Source organism: Sciurus vulgaris, assembly GCF_902686455.1.
Source record: "Sciurus vulgaris genome assembly, chromosome: 11".
In the NCBI taxonomy this organism is placed as follows: Eukaryota; Metazoa; Chordata; class Mammalia; order Rodentia; family Sciuridae; genus Sciurus; species Sciurus vulgaris.
Genome location: NC_136472.1, coordinates 44,067,641 through 44,085,317, shown reverse-complemented (window position 1 = coordinate 44,085,317; position 17,677 = coordinate 44,067,641). Strand labels below are relative to the sequence as shown.

At 32.0% G+C, this 17,677-nt stretch overlaps 1 protein-coding gene across 1 annotated transcript in view; it reads left to right on the top strand.

Annotated features, from left to right (window-relative positions):
- Positions 1-17,677, top strand: part of METTL15 (methyltransferase 15, mitochondrial 12S rRNA N4-cytidine) — a 237,535-nt gene that overhangs the window by 88,275 nt on the left and 131,583 nt on the right. Inside the window, 2 exon segments of the mRNA XM_079105160.1 lie at positions 11,812-11,905; positions 11,908-11,947. Coding sequence (XP_078961286.1) covers positions 11,812-11,905; positions 11,908-11,947 — 134 coding nt within the window.

Here is a 17,677-nt window from a genome sequence, read left to right as displayed (position 1 = left end):
TAAAGAAGAATAAAAAAATGTTATTTGTAGGTAAATGGATAGCGTTGGAGAATATCATACTAAGTGAAATAAGCCAATCCCCAAAAACTGAAGGCCATATAATTTCTCTGATAAGTGGGCGATGATACATAATGGGATTGGGGGAGGCAAAAATGGAGGAAGGATGAATTTTATAGAGGAAAATTAGAGACAAGGAGGGGGCAGGGGGGAAGGAAAGAGAATGAGAAAAATATCATTACCCTATGTAATGATTACACAAACGGTATAATTCTACTTCATGTACAACCAGAGAAATGAAAGTTGTACCCCATTTGTGTATCGTGAATCAAAATAAATCAACTGTTCATCACAAAGAATGAATGCTCCAATAATTTAATTTATTACAATTGAAGAACAGAAAGATGAGAAAAGTAAATTTTGGTATGACAAGTAAAGATTTCTTTTGTGAATAGCATATAGTCGAAGCTACAAGATGAAATGTTTGCAGAATTTGGGCAGAATGAGTCATAGTAACACCAATATTCTGATACAGTAGGAAAAGAGATAAACTTATTGCAGTGCATTGATTGTTTTGTTTGTGGTATAACTTTTATGTTTTTTTGAGAATTTTTTTCCTTTTACATAAATCCATGTAATAGTTACAAATAAAACAAAGTAAATGCTTAGCAGACAGATACTCAACAGAGCTTGACAAAAATAAATCAAGGGATTTGGTACAAAACAATGTTAGTTCAAAATATTAGCTAACTATTAGGTTGGCCTTCTATGTTCCTAGTTACATGTTCCAACTCATTTCACATCTACAAATGCTTCAGTGTGATACATATTTATTTGTCAATTTATTACTCAAACTCTATTCAAAGCCTGAGACCAGTCAGTGATAGTCTTGAATGTTTAATTCATTGCACAATAGTAGAAGAGTAGCTTGCCATAGCAATTACAAACATTTCAGTGACACTATAAAGTAGATGAGTCTAGTGCTACAGGTTTATCTGTGTGTATATATGCCGATATATTTTTTGTTTTAATCAAAATTTCCAAATAAACTTGTCAGACAAACTTATTTCTCAAAAATTACATTCAAAAGAACTCCTGTGTTGCCTTTAAAATATGTGAGCCAACTGGACTCTGGGGACACAATATTCTTAAAGACTGTGTCATATAATTGGTATATATAATGAAAGTCATTTTTTTACAAGTATCAGATTTTTTTTATTACAGAATTCTTAAAATATCATTAGATCTTAATGTTTTCTAAGCATGTTGAAAACTAACTTCTTTTTTCCCTCTGCTGGAGATCCAATCTTGAACATCCTTCCTGCTAGGCAAGTGTTCTACCATCTCCCTCCCTCAAATATCTTTATTGATGAATAATAATTGTTAGAACAGTGGGTTTCATTGTGGTTTATTCTTACATGTACATAACATACTTGAATCCATCTCTCTTCTCTTTTGTGTGATCCTATCCCCCCATCCCTTTTTATTTTCCTTATTCCTTTTTTGTAGTACTGGGGATAGATCCTAGGGCACTTTGCCTGACCTATATATCCCCAGCTGGTTTTATTTTGTTACTGTTTGGTTTTGGTTTTTGAGACAGGGTTTCACTAAATCGCAGAGTTTGGCCTGGAACTTGGAATCCTCCTGCTTCAGCCTCTTGCTAGGATTACAGGAGAGCACCAACAAGCCCCACTTGAAATCCATTTTTTATTTCTGGTTTATTTTTTTTCACTTTCTCTTTAACTTAGACATGTGAGAGTAAACATTCTGACCTTTGACTTTCTGGGTCTGGATTATTTCACTTAGTAAGATGTTTTCCAGTTCCATCCATTCATTAGCCAATAACGTAATGTCATTCTTTATGGCTGGATAAAACTCCATTGTGTAGGCCACATTTTCTTTTATTCATTCATCTGTTGGCAGGCACCTATAATGGTTCCCTAACTTGTTTATTTTGAATCATGCTGCTGTAAACATTGGTATGCATATATTATGGTAGTATGCCAGATTTTAGTTCTTTTGCATAAATATCAACGAGCTGGATCACATGGTTTCATTCCTAGATTTCAACTTTTTTTGATCTCTTCAGAATCTTTATTCAGTAGTGCCCCCCACTTTACTACTTCAAGTTTACTACACAAATTATTTTGTTCCCACATGAAATTCATAAACCTCTTTATTTCTCTATAATGCCTGCACCTCTTTATACTTTTCATTTGCTCTCTTCAGGAGTTAGAAATTGTTCCTTGGCCTTCATGAGACTAATTGGGAGGTGGCCAGAGAGGGGAGGTCTAGAAAGAAGGGAAAAGAAATGCTTGTCTTTTTTCTGCCTCTATCTTTTAATTATAATACCAGCTTGTGTTTTCTGAAGTAAGTGGTTCCAGTGTACTTCTCTGTGGAATGGGAATATTTTATCTGCCTGTATGCTACTATAAGAATTAAATTAGATCAACTTTTTAAAGTGCATAGCATAGGAAGTGCTGGAACCTAACAATTGCATTACAAAAGGTTTCTGTTACCCTCTAATTTATCCAGATGGCATGTTTTGTGATCTTTTTTTCTCCACCTACAATATTTAGTTGATCTGTTTTACCTCTGTAAAAAACCAAAGTAGATAGCAGTACAGGGTTAGGAGATAGAATTATTTTTGAAATCTGTATATGCTATTTATTAACTATGCTTAGACAATTTACTTAACCCTGCCTAAACCTCCCTTTTCTCCTCTTAAAAGTGCTAATAACTATTTATATAGCTTTTAGAATTACTCAGTTGTATGTGTGTGTGTTTATGGGTATGTATAAAATGAATAAATGATGCAAGTAAATGTTTAGCATTATGCCTGACATAAAGTAAGCATTCTGTAAATGTAACATACATTGCTTTTACTATTGTTATAATCCTCCATTACTATTGCTATTGCCAATTCAGCTTCTTCTTGTCCCTTATCTGAGTTCTATTCTAAGAGCAGAAGCCTCCAGCTCCTCTCTGTTTCTCCTACCCTACCATCTATTACTGTTGGCAGTTAATCTTGCCTTTTCTTCAGATACCCCTGCCTCTGTCTTTCTACTTAAAAAAAAAAAAAAAAAGAACTTCAGCACTTTTTTAGTATGCATCAGACCCTGAGTTTTAGGATTCTACCACTGGAGGAGATAAAAAAGAAAAGAAAGAAATATCTCCAAGCCTTTCATTTCTAACCAAAAATAATAAAATAATATAAATTATGTATTGTGTCCTTTTAGGACTGCCACAGTTTGACGTCACACCATCTTCCAGCATGATTTCCTAGTTTATCTATCTCACTGGGGTATTACATGGACTAAAGCAGGGAATATGTCACAATACCTAACTGTATCTGGCACATACATGGAGAGTGTTAATTTCTCCATTTGCCTTCTCTTCCTTTTTCTCCTTTCCACCCTCTTCTTTTAGTAAATCTTGGATTCTGGTAAAATATTTTCTTCGTATTCATGACATATTCTTTCTTATGTCTATACCTTTTTTGAGCTTAATTCATTTTTACTTCTTCAGCAGATATTTACTAACTGTATTCCATGTGTAATGTATTGTGTTATATTGTGCTTTTTACTAAAGCTAGACAAATGTCTAAGGCACATTCCCAAAGAATATTTTAGGAAAGAAAAGTGTATTAAAAATGGTAAAACCACAGTGAAGTGAAAACTACATGAGAGCAAGGACCATGTTTATTTTGGCCTATTGTATTTCTAGCTCTTAGAACAGTGCTATAGGTAATTTAGTATTCTCATAATTGAGAATAAAATTTGAAAGAGATGTAATAAAGCAAAAAGGAAGTGAAAGCATTAGACAGCTTGACATATTTAACAACTTCACATATTTGATGGCTAGAAAATATGTTACAAAATTTGTGTTTCAGAGTAGTAAAAGATAATATTGGAAAGAAGTGCAAGGGTCAGAATAGGAAAAATTTTTTCCATTATGCCTATCTTGTGGCTTTGGAGAACCATTGAAGAGATTTAAATGGGGATATAATACAAAAATTTTACTTGAGAAAGGATATTCTGTTAACAATGTGACAAGAAAAATTAAAAGTGAGGTTAGAGGCCTGGATATCAGTTGTAATCTCACTGCAATAGCAAAGCACAGAAATGTTGGGCCCTAAATTAAAAGTGGGGGTGGAAAGATTCAAGACATTTATGTGGTGAAATCAACATAATTTTACAACCAGTGGAATTTGGAGAATATCGGAGGGTGAGAGTATAGATGGATATCTGAGTTCTGCACAGCTTCTAAGGTCCAGTGGAAGTATAACCTCCTTCAGTTTAGTCCCTCTTAAGCTGACTGGTATAAACTTTGGGTTTTTGACTTCCTGTAAATGTTATTTGTGCCTTTCTTTTTTTGCAGATTTCTTTTTACAGATGTTAAAGTTATTCATATGCATTTCTAAATACCCTTATGAGAGTGAAGACTCATATGCAATATCATTACATTACCTCCTCTGGTCCTAACCATACTTGAATGCACAATAAATATATAGATTATTAATTAATGCCATATATTTTAATTAATTCTTGAAAAAATGCAGAAAATTAAGTATGTGCTAGGCACATTTCAGTACTTCAAAATGAAAATAGTTGCAAACAGGTGAATTTTAAATGAAAAAAATTTAAAGCATTTTAATGCTAAAATTTCAAAATTAGCAATTGCCAGAAAAGAAAATATTCATACAAAGAAATTACAAAGTAAAATCAGGCCATATTGTTTCCAAATTCAGATGGGAACTTACTATTAAAAATCTTGCACAGATTGGACATGACTAATCAGCATTAGGAAAACAAAACTGGAGGATCTGCCCTCGTACTGCTATGGCTAAACCTTTTCTTGTCCAATTTTAACAGTGTCATTCCACTGTGAAAATTTCAGTGATGAGAAATGTAGGATTGAAAATTTTTAAATTAAAGGCATGATGATCTTGGGCAAAAATCTTGATGTTTGTCAGTCCCCATCTTCAGAAAGGAAACTGAGCTGAGTTATTTTAAAGGATGTCAAATTTGAGAAGTATAAAGATGTAGAACTAGATTATACTCTAGGAAGATGTATGTATACTAAAGGCATTAGACTTGAATTATTTCTCTGCAATGATTCTTATGTCATCCACTTTTCTTTTTTACTATCTCTCCATCCTTTCCTCTCTTTCTTTCAGAAAGAACACGAAGTTTATACTTGGTGATTCATGGAAGTTGCTTCCTCTCTCTAGTATAATATGATCTTAATCAAAGCACATAACTCCATGAATCTGAGTTTTCTTTTTTGTAAAAATGGGAATAATGCCACATATCTACTTGCCCTCACAGGACTCTTACTAGATAAAATAGGAAAACATTAGTGTTTGGTAAACCATAAAGCAATTTGCAAATATAAACTTTATTGATTTAATGCAGAGACCAAGTAGCACAAGAAAGATCACAAGTTTTAGAGCCACATCCACCTATATTCAATTCCTGTGTGTGCCTCCTACTAGCTGAGTGCAGTCTGAATTTACATATAGTTAAAATTTTATAACATCTACTTTGTGGTTATAGATAATCTTTATAAATTCTATTAAGTATACAGAGGTGCATTTTATTCTCATTTCTTCTTAGATTTAATCATTGAAGCTCAGGGTTATATATAGTAGTTAAGTAAAATAATCAGAATAAACTTTTGGTATAAAATATGAGATTGATATTTTTAGATAAGTTGTGTCAGGTAAGGTAATTATATATTATCTTGCCATTTAAGTGGATGGCAATGGATCATAACATGAATTTAATATAGGTTTGGTGTATAAGATATCCATTTGAAATACAGGTATAAATGAGTATCAGAAAGATTCCTTTGAAACTTTCCAATGTATTTATTCATGCGCATTTGTTTTATTTATTTTTTAAATTTGTTCTTATTAGTTATATATGACAGTAGAATGTATTTAACATGTTATATACATATATGGAGTATAACTTCTCATTCTTCTGGTTGTACATGATGTAGGATTACATTGATCATAATCATATATACACATGGAATAGTAATGACTGGCTCATTTTACTATCTTTCCTATTCCCTTTGCCCCTCCCTTCCTTTCATTCGCTTTTGCCTAATCCAGAGTACTTCTGTTCTTCCTACTAGGTTAGCCCTCACCCTCTTATTGTGAGTTAGCATTCACGTATCAGAGAGAACATTCCACCTTTGGTTTTCTGGGATTGTTTTATTTACTTACCATGATAGGGTCCAGTTCCATCCAGGTACCAACAAATGCCATAATTTTATTTTTCTTTATGGCTGAGTAATATTCCATTGTGTATATATACTGCTTTTTCTTTATCCATTCATCTGTTGAAGGGCACCTAGGTTGGTTCCATAGTTTAGCTATTTTGAATTGAGCTGCTATAAACATTGATGTGGCTGCATCACTGTAGTATGCTGATTTTAAGTCTTTTGGGTATAGGCCACAGAGTGGGATAGCTGGGTCAAATGGTGGGTTCCAATCCAAGTTTTCTAAGGAATCTCCACACTACTTTCCAGAGTGGTTGCACCAATTTGTAGTCCTATCAGCAATGTATGAGTGTATCTTTTCCCCCACATCCTTGCCAGCATTTATTGTTACTTGTATTCTTGATCATTGCTGTTCTGATTGGAAGGAAATGAAATATGAGTGTAGTTTAATTTGCATTTCTCTAACTGATAGAGATGTTGAATATTTTTTTCATATATTTGTTACCTGATCACATTTCTTCTTCTGTGAAGTGCCTCTTCAGTTTCTTTGCCCCATTTATTGATTGGGCTATTTGTTTTTCTTGGTGTTAAGTTTCTTGAATTCTTTATAGATCCTGGAGATTAATACTCTATCTGAGGTGCAAGTGGCAAAGATTTTCTCCCATTCTGTAGGTTCTCTTCACATTCTTCACTGTTTCCTTTTCTGTGAAGAAGCTTTTTAGTTTGATTCCGTCCCATTTGTTGATTCTTGATTTTACATCTTGTGCTTTATGAGTCTTGTTAAGAAAGTTGGTTCTTAAACCACGTGATGTAGATTTGGGGCTAGTTTTTCTTCTGTTTAGTGCAGAGTTTCTGGTCTAATACCTAAACCCTTGATCCACTTTGAGTTGAGGTTTGTGCAGGGTGAGAGGGGTTTAATTTCATTTTGCTGCATATGGATTTCCAGTTTTCTCAGTACCATTTGTTGAAGATGCTATCTTTTCTCTGATGTATGTTTTTGGTGCCTTTGTCTAGTATGAGATAACAGTATTTTGTGGGTTTGTGTCTGTGTCTTCTATTTTGTACCATTGGTCTATGTGTCTGTTTTTGTGCCAGTACCATGCTGTTTTCATAACTATAGCTCTGTAAGGTCTGGTATTGTGATACCTCCTGCTTCACTTTTCTTGCTAAGTATGCTTTGGCTATTCTGGGTCTCTTACTTTTCCAAATGAATTTGATGATTGATTTTTCTGTTTCTTTGAAAACTATCATTGCAATTTTAATGGGAATTGCATTAAATCTGTATAGCACTTTTAGTAGTATGGTCTTTTTGACAGTGTTTTTCTGACTATCCAAACACATGTGAGATCTTTCCATCTTCTAAGGTCTTCTTCAATTTCTTTCTTTAGTGTTCTGTAGCTTTCATTGTAGAGTTCTTTAACCTCTTTTGTTAGATTTACTCCCAAATATCTTAGTTTTTTTTTTTTTTTTTGAGGCTACTATGAATGGGGTAGTTTTTCTCATTTCTCTTTCAGTGAATTCATCACTGATGTATAGAATGCAATTGATTTATGGGTATTAATTTTATATCCTACTACATTGCTGAATTCATTTATGAGCTCTGGTAGTTTTCTGGGGAGTTTTTTGGGTCTTCTAAGTACAGAATCTTGTCACTGGCAAGTAGGGATAGTTTGAGTTCTTCTTTTCTTTAAGTATCCCTTTAATTTCTTTGCTCTCTCTAATTGCTCTGGCTAAAGTTTAAATGACAGTGTTGAATAAAAGTGGTGAAAGAGCGCATCATTGTCTTTGGCCTTGAGTTTAGCATATATAGCTTTTACAATGTATGTATTGGTATGTTCCTACTATCCTGCTATCCCTAGTTTCTCTAGTGTTTTGAACATGAATGGGTGTGGTATTTTATCAAATACCTTTTTGCTTCTATTGAGATAATCACATGATTTTTTTCTTTAAGTCTATTGATGTGATGTATTGCCTTTATTGATTTTCATATGTTGGATGAACCTTGCATCCCTCGGTTGAACCCCACTGATTGTCGTGTTCTATCTGTTTCATATATTTTTGTGTGCAATTTCCAGAATTTTTTTCTCCTTTTATTTTTATTTTTTATAAATAATTTTTTTAATTTTAATTGAAAATCATAAATTTACATAGGGCAATATTGTTTGATTCATTCTGTTATTTTTTCCCTCCCCCCCACCCCTCCCACCCCTCCAGAATTTTATTGAGAATTTTTGCATCTGTGTTCATCAGGGATATTAGTCTGAAGTTTTTTCTCCTTGATGTGTATATGTATGGTTTTGTCTACTTTATAGAATGAATTTGGAAGGGTTCCCTGCATTTGTTAAGGAAAACAAAAACAAACCTGACCAGGCTCCTATTTAATTATCAATTGGTATAGGTTTAAAAAAATGTTGTTTTATGTCATATTAATGACATAGGAGAAGGCAAAATCTAATTGAATTCCTTTTCAATTATAGCACTGGTGACAGAGGGCCACCCATGTGACCTAGATGACACTATTATATATGTTGTGCAATGCATATTTGAAGTTTAAAAGTGAAAGCTGATGACTTCAATCATCTATTAACCCAGGACACTTGGTTGGGTTCATTTGTAGTTTTGTTTAGTCTTATTTGACTACATTTGTTTTCTGTATTATACTTGACTGGTAATAATAGATCCACCCCCCATGGAAACTTAACTTGATTATTCCCTTGAAGGAATATCAGTACTCCTTCAAGGGAATAATCATGATATAGTTTAAAAATTCATGTGAATTAAAATTATCATCTGTGATATTTTCCAGAATATTTTTAATGAGGAAGACTTTTAAAAAAGTATTGATTGGGCTTTTCTTGGATTGGGACAAGAAAATCGTATGCAAATTATTTTATTTTATATACTCTTGATTTAAATCTAAGGTAACATCCAGACTCGGTGCCATAAAAGGAAACAAATTCTTCATTTAAATTATGCTGAACTCACAATTTTATAAGTGAAGTAAAGTAGGGTTATGCTATTTACTTACTCATAGAATCCTGAAATAAGTATACAAACTGGAAAAAGTGTATTTCATTTTGAGATTTTTGCATATACTCCTAAAAACGTAAAGTTACTGTTTAAAATGTGAAAACTGTAAGTAACCATAGCTTTTATGTTGATAATGATAAAGTACAAGATTTTTTAGTAGAAATTTTATATTAAAAATAATGCTTTTATATTTTTCTCACATTTATGTCGTTTGTATATTATGTGTCTATCCATTTCTCAATTTTGATTCTCTGTATTATTCTTTCAGTAGCAGGCTATCTTTCCTTAGTACTTGATCAGAGGATGGGAATCAGAATGTTAAATAGGTGTCAAAAACTCAAAACAATTGTGCTCTCTTTCTGACTACTCTCCCTGAACTAAGGTGTTCCTTTAAAGGAACAGGAATATTCAAATCCAGTATGGGAATTTCCCTTTATTCATTATACACATGAACTTTAGTGTGTGTGTGTGTGTGTGTGTGTGTATTTAAATATTTTATGTCTGGCTGATAGACATAGGTTATTTGTCATTATATTCAATATCACTAGAGTAAGTTGTTTTTTTTTTTTTTTTTTTTTTTAATCTTCAGGATAAACATGAAGTTTATTGAAAGGGTCCATTCAACTAAGGTCATAACTTTGAGGGGATGTGCAGATAGTGTCTTGACTTCCAATTCTCAGTTGACAAGTTTATACACACATATATTTCTTGTGGTCCAGATCTGGTATCTCACTCAACTGAGATCTGACTATTTTCTTTGGAGTGTGGCCAATTAAATAGCTTAGAAATAGATTCACATCCTGTATTATGTATCTTGAATGATCCAAACATTTGAAGATACACACTCATATACACCTTATTCTGTTACCCTGGCAAAATTATTATTGGCAAAAATCCTTTACTTTCTAATGTGTCTTGGTTTAGATGAGAAATTATTTGTTATCTTGCCATTTAAGTAGGTGGCAGTGGATCTTCTTTTCTTCTTCATCCTCTTTTTCTTTTTTAAACATTGGGGAAATCGGAAGACACTGGAATTTTGGGACTTGAGATGATTTTTTTTCCAAAGAAATATAGCTACTTAGTGTCAAACCTATAATTTGCCTCAGGTGTTTTTGTTCAAAAAACTTAGACCTTTTTCTAGGTTGTATTGTTTAATTTTCTATTTTTCAGCTTATATTTGGTTTTTCGTTTAATTACTTATTGTTAGGTACATTCATTCTCATTTATTCTTTCTGGTTTTTCTTTTTCTGTCTTCTTGAATATCTTTAATTTTCATATTTTCATATGAAGCAATTAGAACAATTGACTTAAAGTAAACCACACTAATTTTAAGCCATTTCCAAATGACAAGAAATTATTGGAAATATTGTTACCAGCTGAGTGGTGGAATGCATTAAAAAAACTCCACAACACTTTAGAGTCAGCTCAGATACACACACGTGCACACACACCACCGCCACACACCACCACACACCACCCACACACAGAAAACCACTTCCCTAAAAGATATGTAAGGGGTATATTGTCATAGCCACTGCATTCATTCAATTGTCAAGTGACTGTCTTTAGCGTAAAACATTTTCAAGCAGAGTGAGAACTATTTATATGATTTTGGTTATTGTTATTTAGTTAAGTAACAACAAAAAAGGAAGGGATGGAGGGAGGAAGGAAGGAAAGGAAGAGAAGGAAGGGAAGGGGAGGAGAGGGGAGGAGAGGGAGGAGTGGGAAGAGGAGAGGAGGAGTGGGAGGAAGTGAGGAAGGGAGGAAGGAAGGGAGGGAGGGACAGAGGGTGAAAGGATGGAAGGTCTACCAGTGTGGACTGTTTGATGTTAGGGTCAAACGTAAGTTTGCCTTAATTAACCAGATTGTGCTAACAATTGTTTTACTGATATTCTGGTCATTTTTAGCCAGGTCTCATGTAAAAATAATTCAACTCTAGGGATGGGTAAGGGAGGGTAATGGCAGAACGAATTCTTTAAAAAAATGTTATGTGATATATAAACATACCACAGGGAACTTCACTTATACATAGATTGAAAGAACCAGTCAAATATAAACAAATAATGAGCAAAAAGGAAGTCTAGTAGAGTAGAGGAAGGAATATGGGAAAGGAAAGGGAGATGGGAAAGGAAAAGGGGGAAAGAGATGAGGGGGGAATCATGAACTTAAAGTTCAACTCCATGCATGTATGGAGTTTGTGGGATGGAATGTGGCTTGATACGCATTATTTCCCAAGTCACCCTATGCCCCAAGAATTTTTGGCCTAGCATAGTCATTGTATTTACATTCGCTGACTCATTTCAGTATATTATTGGGGCATATTGTTCTTAAATGGTTGGTGCATGACAGGAGACAGTATAGAAAATAACAAACATTTCACCCAAATTTGAAACATAATTAAATTTAAAAATTGAAATCTAGGCAAATGTTTTTTTCCCATTTGCTTCTGGGTTCTGAAAGTCATATGGGCTTATAGTAATTTAAGATAAATGTTCAGAATGACTTTCTATTTCACTTTTAAAGGTAATTTTCTTTTTCTTCTGTGTTGGCTAGGTTTTTCTAGATATGACATTTGGTTCAGGAGGCCACACAAGAGCCATTATACAAGAAGGAGTCAGATATTACTCTGTAGCCTTAGACAGAGACCCGTGGCTTATGCAATAGCTGAACAGCTTTCAGAATTATACCCGTAAAGTAGTACTCTGCCTATTTACTTAATTATGGTGCTGAGTTTTCAAGAGTTTGATTTACCATCTTGGAATTCATACTATTTGTATGATGTTATATTTTACTCCACTAGTCTTTCCTCCTTTTTTCTCCAAAAAGAATATAATGTAAATAATATTTTTAGTGTCACTTAAAGGAATATTATTTTATCATTTTCTGAGTCTTAAGAATAATACAGGAATATACAAAGAACTCAAAAACTTAACACCAACAAACAAATAACCCATTCAATAAATGGGCAAAGAAATAAAAAGACATGGGCTAGGGTTGCAGCTCAGTAATAAGAGCACTCACCTAGCATGTGTGAGTCCCTGGGTTCAATCCTCAGCGCCACATAAAAATAAAATAAAGGTATTGTATCTATCTACATTTAAAACAAAATATTTTTAAAAAGAAAGAAAAAAGACATTTCTCAAAATACAAATGGACCACAAATATATGAAACAGTGTTCAACATCTCTAGGTATTAGAGAAATGCAAATTAAAACTATATTGAGATTTCATCTCAATCCAGTCAGAAGGGCAATTATCAAGACTACAAGTAACAATAAATGTTTGCAAGAATGTGGGGAAAAAGATAAACTTATTTATTGCTGGTGGTACTGTAAATTGGTGCAATCATTCTGGAAAGCAGTATGGAAATTCCTTGAAAAACTAGGAATAGAACCATCATACGACCCAGCTATCCTGCTTCTTGGTATATACCCAAAAGATTTTAATACAGCATACTACATTGATGTAGTCACACAAGTGTTTATAGCAGCATATCTGACAATAGCCAAGTTATGTAACAAACCTAACTACCCTTCAACAAATGGGGTAAAGAAAATGTGGTATGTATAATATATATACACACACACAACCAAGTATTACTTAGCCATAAGGAAGAATGACTTTATGACTTTTGCCAGTAAATGGATGGAACTGGTGACTAATCATGCTAAGTGAAATAAGCCAGTCTCAAAAAATCAAAGGTCTAATTTTTCTCTGATAAGCAGAAGCTAATCCAAAATAAGGGGATGGGCGATAAAAAAGAATAGAAGAAATACCAGTGGAATTGACAAAGGGAAATGAAGGGAATGGGGGGAAAGTTAGATAGGGAAAGACAATGAATGAATCTGACTTAACTTTCTTATGTGGCTATATGATATACTATAATGAATCTCACAATCATGTCCATCCATAAGACATTAATTAAAAAATAGGTCCCAGACACTTTGCTTATATAATGAATCAGGTTCTCTGTCCAAATAAAATAAATTACATAGACTTTTTGTTGAAAAATCACAGGTTTCGCTGTTTGTTTTAAGTCCCTGAAACCTATCATTTGATCATAGGCTATTGCTTTTCTCCTAAAAATAATATGAGAAGATAATTTAACAACATGGTACAATTTGTTTTTTTTTAATTTTTAAGATGTTTCTTCATCTTTTGCAGTATAACTTAGATGTGTTTTCTGTAAGAGCTTGTTTTACCTTACAAGGTAACTTATGCCTTACCAGGTGTAATTATTAGTATTTTTTTAACTAACAGAACCTTCAGGCTATCTATTCTTTTTTCAGTTTGCAGATGTGGAAACTATTAGTGGGGGTAGATAAAATGCTTTGCTAAAAAGCACACAACGACTTAATGGGACAAACTCTATTCTGTTTGGAGTATGTATTCTGATCCCTAGTCCAATCTTACTTTATTAAAATTATACTATTTCAGCTCAAATATTAAAACTTTTTTTATTTCACTGAAAAAGTTATTCCTTTGCCAAACAGAATAAGTTAGGTAAAGGACAACAAAACAAGTAAAAAAAAAAAAAAACTAGGAAGAAGGAATTGATACAGATAAAAGCTAGAATTGTCAAAACTGAAAATAAAAACAACAAAGAAAGTAAAGTAGAAAAAGTAAATGTAAGAAAATTCCAAGTGATCACTCTTGAAAATTGCAAAATCTACTTTGAACCTGATAATTTGAACAAAAATCTATGATTGAGAGAAAAGACCAACCATAGACATTAGATAAGCTAATACTAACCAGAACAATTAACTTTCAAAATCTAGATGAAAAGAATATCCTATCAATTTTAAATTAATATAATTGACTCAATTAGTATAAAACTTGAAAAGGTTGTAACTGTAAAAGACATTAGAAAGGTTACTAAATAACAAAAAATATACCCTGACCAAAATGGTTTTCAGTTTCCTCTTAGAAAAATAGGAGATAACAGTTCCTTTTTCACTGGTCCTGAAAGTAGATAATATCAAAGGTTTTTTACAGTTCGTTTTATGCACCCAGCATGATTTAATACCAAATTGTGATAGAAAGAATATAAAAAGAAAAAAGTTCACCTCACTGAAATATATAAATGAAAAAATTGGGAAAAGGAAATACTAGTACATCTAATTCACACATTATTTAATTAAAAATAATACCTATGCCTTAATAAAGGTTATTTCAGGAGGACAAGAGGGATTTCATTAGGGTTCTATAAATGATAGATTGATAATCATGATATACTTCTATCCAGAATTTCTAAGTTGAACAGAATGTAAGAAAACTATTGAATGTAAAATATCATCTTAGCTAAGAACTAACAGCTGTTATTTCCTAAAAGTTAAAATGCTATTAAAGACAATTTAAGTAAAAAAAATTAGTTGTAAATAGATTAACTTCTATAGGTATTATTACTCAATATTATTGGAATGTTTGAATTATTGAATGTAATTAAGAAACTGTAAAAAGGTAAAACTATTCTTTTTCATAATGATCTGATTGAATAATTAAATACCAAAAAGATTCATAAAATTAGACCAGGTGTGATAGCATACACCGGTAATCCCAGTGGCTCAGAAGTCTAAGAAGAAGGATCACAAGTTCAAGGCCCAGCCGCTGCAACTTTGCAAAAAAACAACATGGTGTCTCAAAATAAAAAACAAAAAGGAATGGGGATGTGGCTCAGTAGTAATGTGCCCCTCAGTTTAATTCCCAGTACAAAAAAAAAATTTTTGTAAAAATTAGTAAGATGATTTGATATGATAAACAATCAATATTCATTCCATTCAAATTGGAAATATCTAGAAAAGGAAATGGGAGAAAAATCCTCCATTCATGAAGGCGCCTAAAACTACATAAAATATATATAAAAAGGGCAATGTTCCAAATGAAAGGAAGAGTACATAATTTAGTGAAGAACATAATACAAGATCTCAATGAAAGAAAAGGCGTATTTGTTTGGGGTGTAGAATTAATATGATTTTAAAAGTCATTTTTCTCCCCAAATTCACATATACATGTAATGCACTTCTAGGAAACAATTTATTTCATCTTAACTGGGTGTTTATTTGTTTTTTAATTTGGATAATGTGATCTTAAGGTTACAGGGGACAAAGTGACAAGATTTTCTGAAAAAAAGAAAAAGAGGAAACTTGCCTCACCAGATGTCAGATATTATAAAATCACTATAAAGAAATCAGTGTTATTGGCATTAGTATAGACAAATAGAGTAGCAAAGAATCCAGAAATAGTCTAGTAAATAAAGGAATTTAATAGAAGACAAAAGATAATTTAATTCATTGAGAAAATAGTGTTATTAAATAAATAGTACAATAGTACTGTCAGACCTGCAAAAAATAAAATTGATCTTTATTTTAAATTAAATTCAAAAATAGCTTCCAGATAGAATTAAAATATATGAGAATTTTAAAACAAAAGTCCTATAAGAAAATGGAAGAGCTGCACTTGATGCTGAACACCTATACTTTCAGTAACTTTGGAGGCCGAGTCAGGAGGATTGCAAGGTTGATGCTGACCTGGGAAATTTAGCAACACCCTGTCTCAAAATGAAATTTTAAAAATGACTGGGGACGTAGCTCAGAGGTACAATCCCCTACCCTTCTGCCCAGGTTCAACCCCCAGTATGCCACATGCACATACCTCCCACAACCAACTGAAGAGACTATATACCCAATCTAGATGTTAGGAACTTCCTTAATCAAGATCATAAATCGTAAATCTATAAATAGTAGAAATATCTGATTGCATAAATTCTTAAAAATAGCAAAATAGTATGGTAATTTTTAGTCAATTTGGAAAAGAAATATGAGTAATATAGGTTATTAAAATAGAATGATTTATATCTATCATATAGCATGAGTTCTCATAAAATTCTTAAGATCACAAATCTAATATTAGAAATGGACAAAACAATTTGTCCATAAAAGTGTGACTCATAGAAGAGTTAAAAAGGTTGCTCTAACTCAGCAGTTAAGAAAGGAAATAAAATTAAATATTAGTGGTATAAAATCCTGCAAAAACATAATATTACTAATGAAATATGAGAGAAAAGGATACCTGTTCATTTTTATAATATTTTAATATTAAAAATACATAATATGCTTAGAATCTATCTTATCTCAATGAAAGAATCAGTGTCTAAGCAAATATAACCTTACCACAAACTTTTTACAAGCATTATTTGTATATGTAATTATGGAGAACTTGAGAAAGATAGTGTTTAATTGTTGAGGGAGATTCAGGGAAAAAAGGAAGAAAGTTTAAAAAAAAACAGATCGAAGGATTATATCTCTGCACATTTATATAAATTAGAAAATGCAAATTAATGACATTCATGAATAACTGCTTATGAAATCATAGTATAAAACAAGAAGGAAAAATTTGGACAGGGATTATTTCTTGGGGATAATGATAGGTGGTTAGTTGAATGCAAGAACAGATTAGATTATCTCCTTAGATATGTAATTATAATTTATAGTAAAGCATACAATAAAAGGAAACATTTTATCATTTTAACATGGACATCTTGTGTGGAAATATAGTAATTTTCTCTTTTCATCCTTTTGTTCTGTTCTTACTATAAAACAGGAGTTTAATCTCTTCTGAAAAATTTCATGTTCTTTACTTTTTCAAACCTAAGTAAAAAAAAAAAAATATATATATATATATATTATTATTTTTTTTTCACAGAAAATCTAGCAGTTGATGGGATGGGAGGCTGAGTTTTAGGTTAACCCATTTTAGCTTTTTCACAAAATATGAAGAATATCTTGTTTAAAAACAAGTTGTACCTCCTCGTCTGTGAAGACTACACAAGAGGAAATTCTTTTTTAAATTAGAACAGTGGGGTATTAATTGACTTTAAAGAACAACAATATGTGTGCTCTATACCACTTTGAGAAAATAGACATATACAACAAAGGAAATAAAATAATAACTGATTCCATAATTTCACTATAATTTTAAGCAGATTATACCAATGTAACAGCTGTAATCCTGAACAGTTAAAGAAGACATGTTCACTAGCATAAATTTATAATAGAAAATATAAAGAAAATTAAAGACATATAATCCTACCATCTTAATCTAATCAGCATTGATGATTTTATATATTTAATTGTGCTCTAATTGTCAGTATTTCATTGTATATATATTGCTTTGAACTTTCTTAAAAATATTTGTGATCATTTATATTAAATATATAATTAAGATAGAACTGACATGTTTTTATTTATATTCTCATTCAGAAGTCTGATATTTCTTTTCATTTTTTCTTGTTTTTATGTTTCTCTCATTTTTTTCATAATAGAAATCATAAAATGAAGAAATGTACTGAGAAGAAAATTAAAAATAATTCATAGTATGACCACCAATGTTAATAATTTGGTTCATTTATTTTTGATTACTT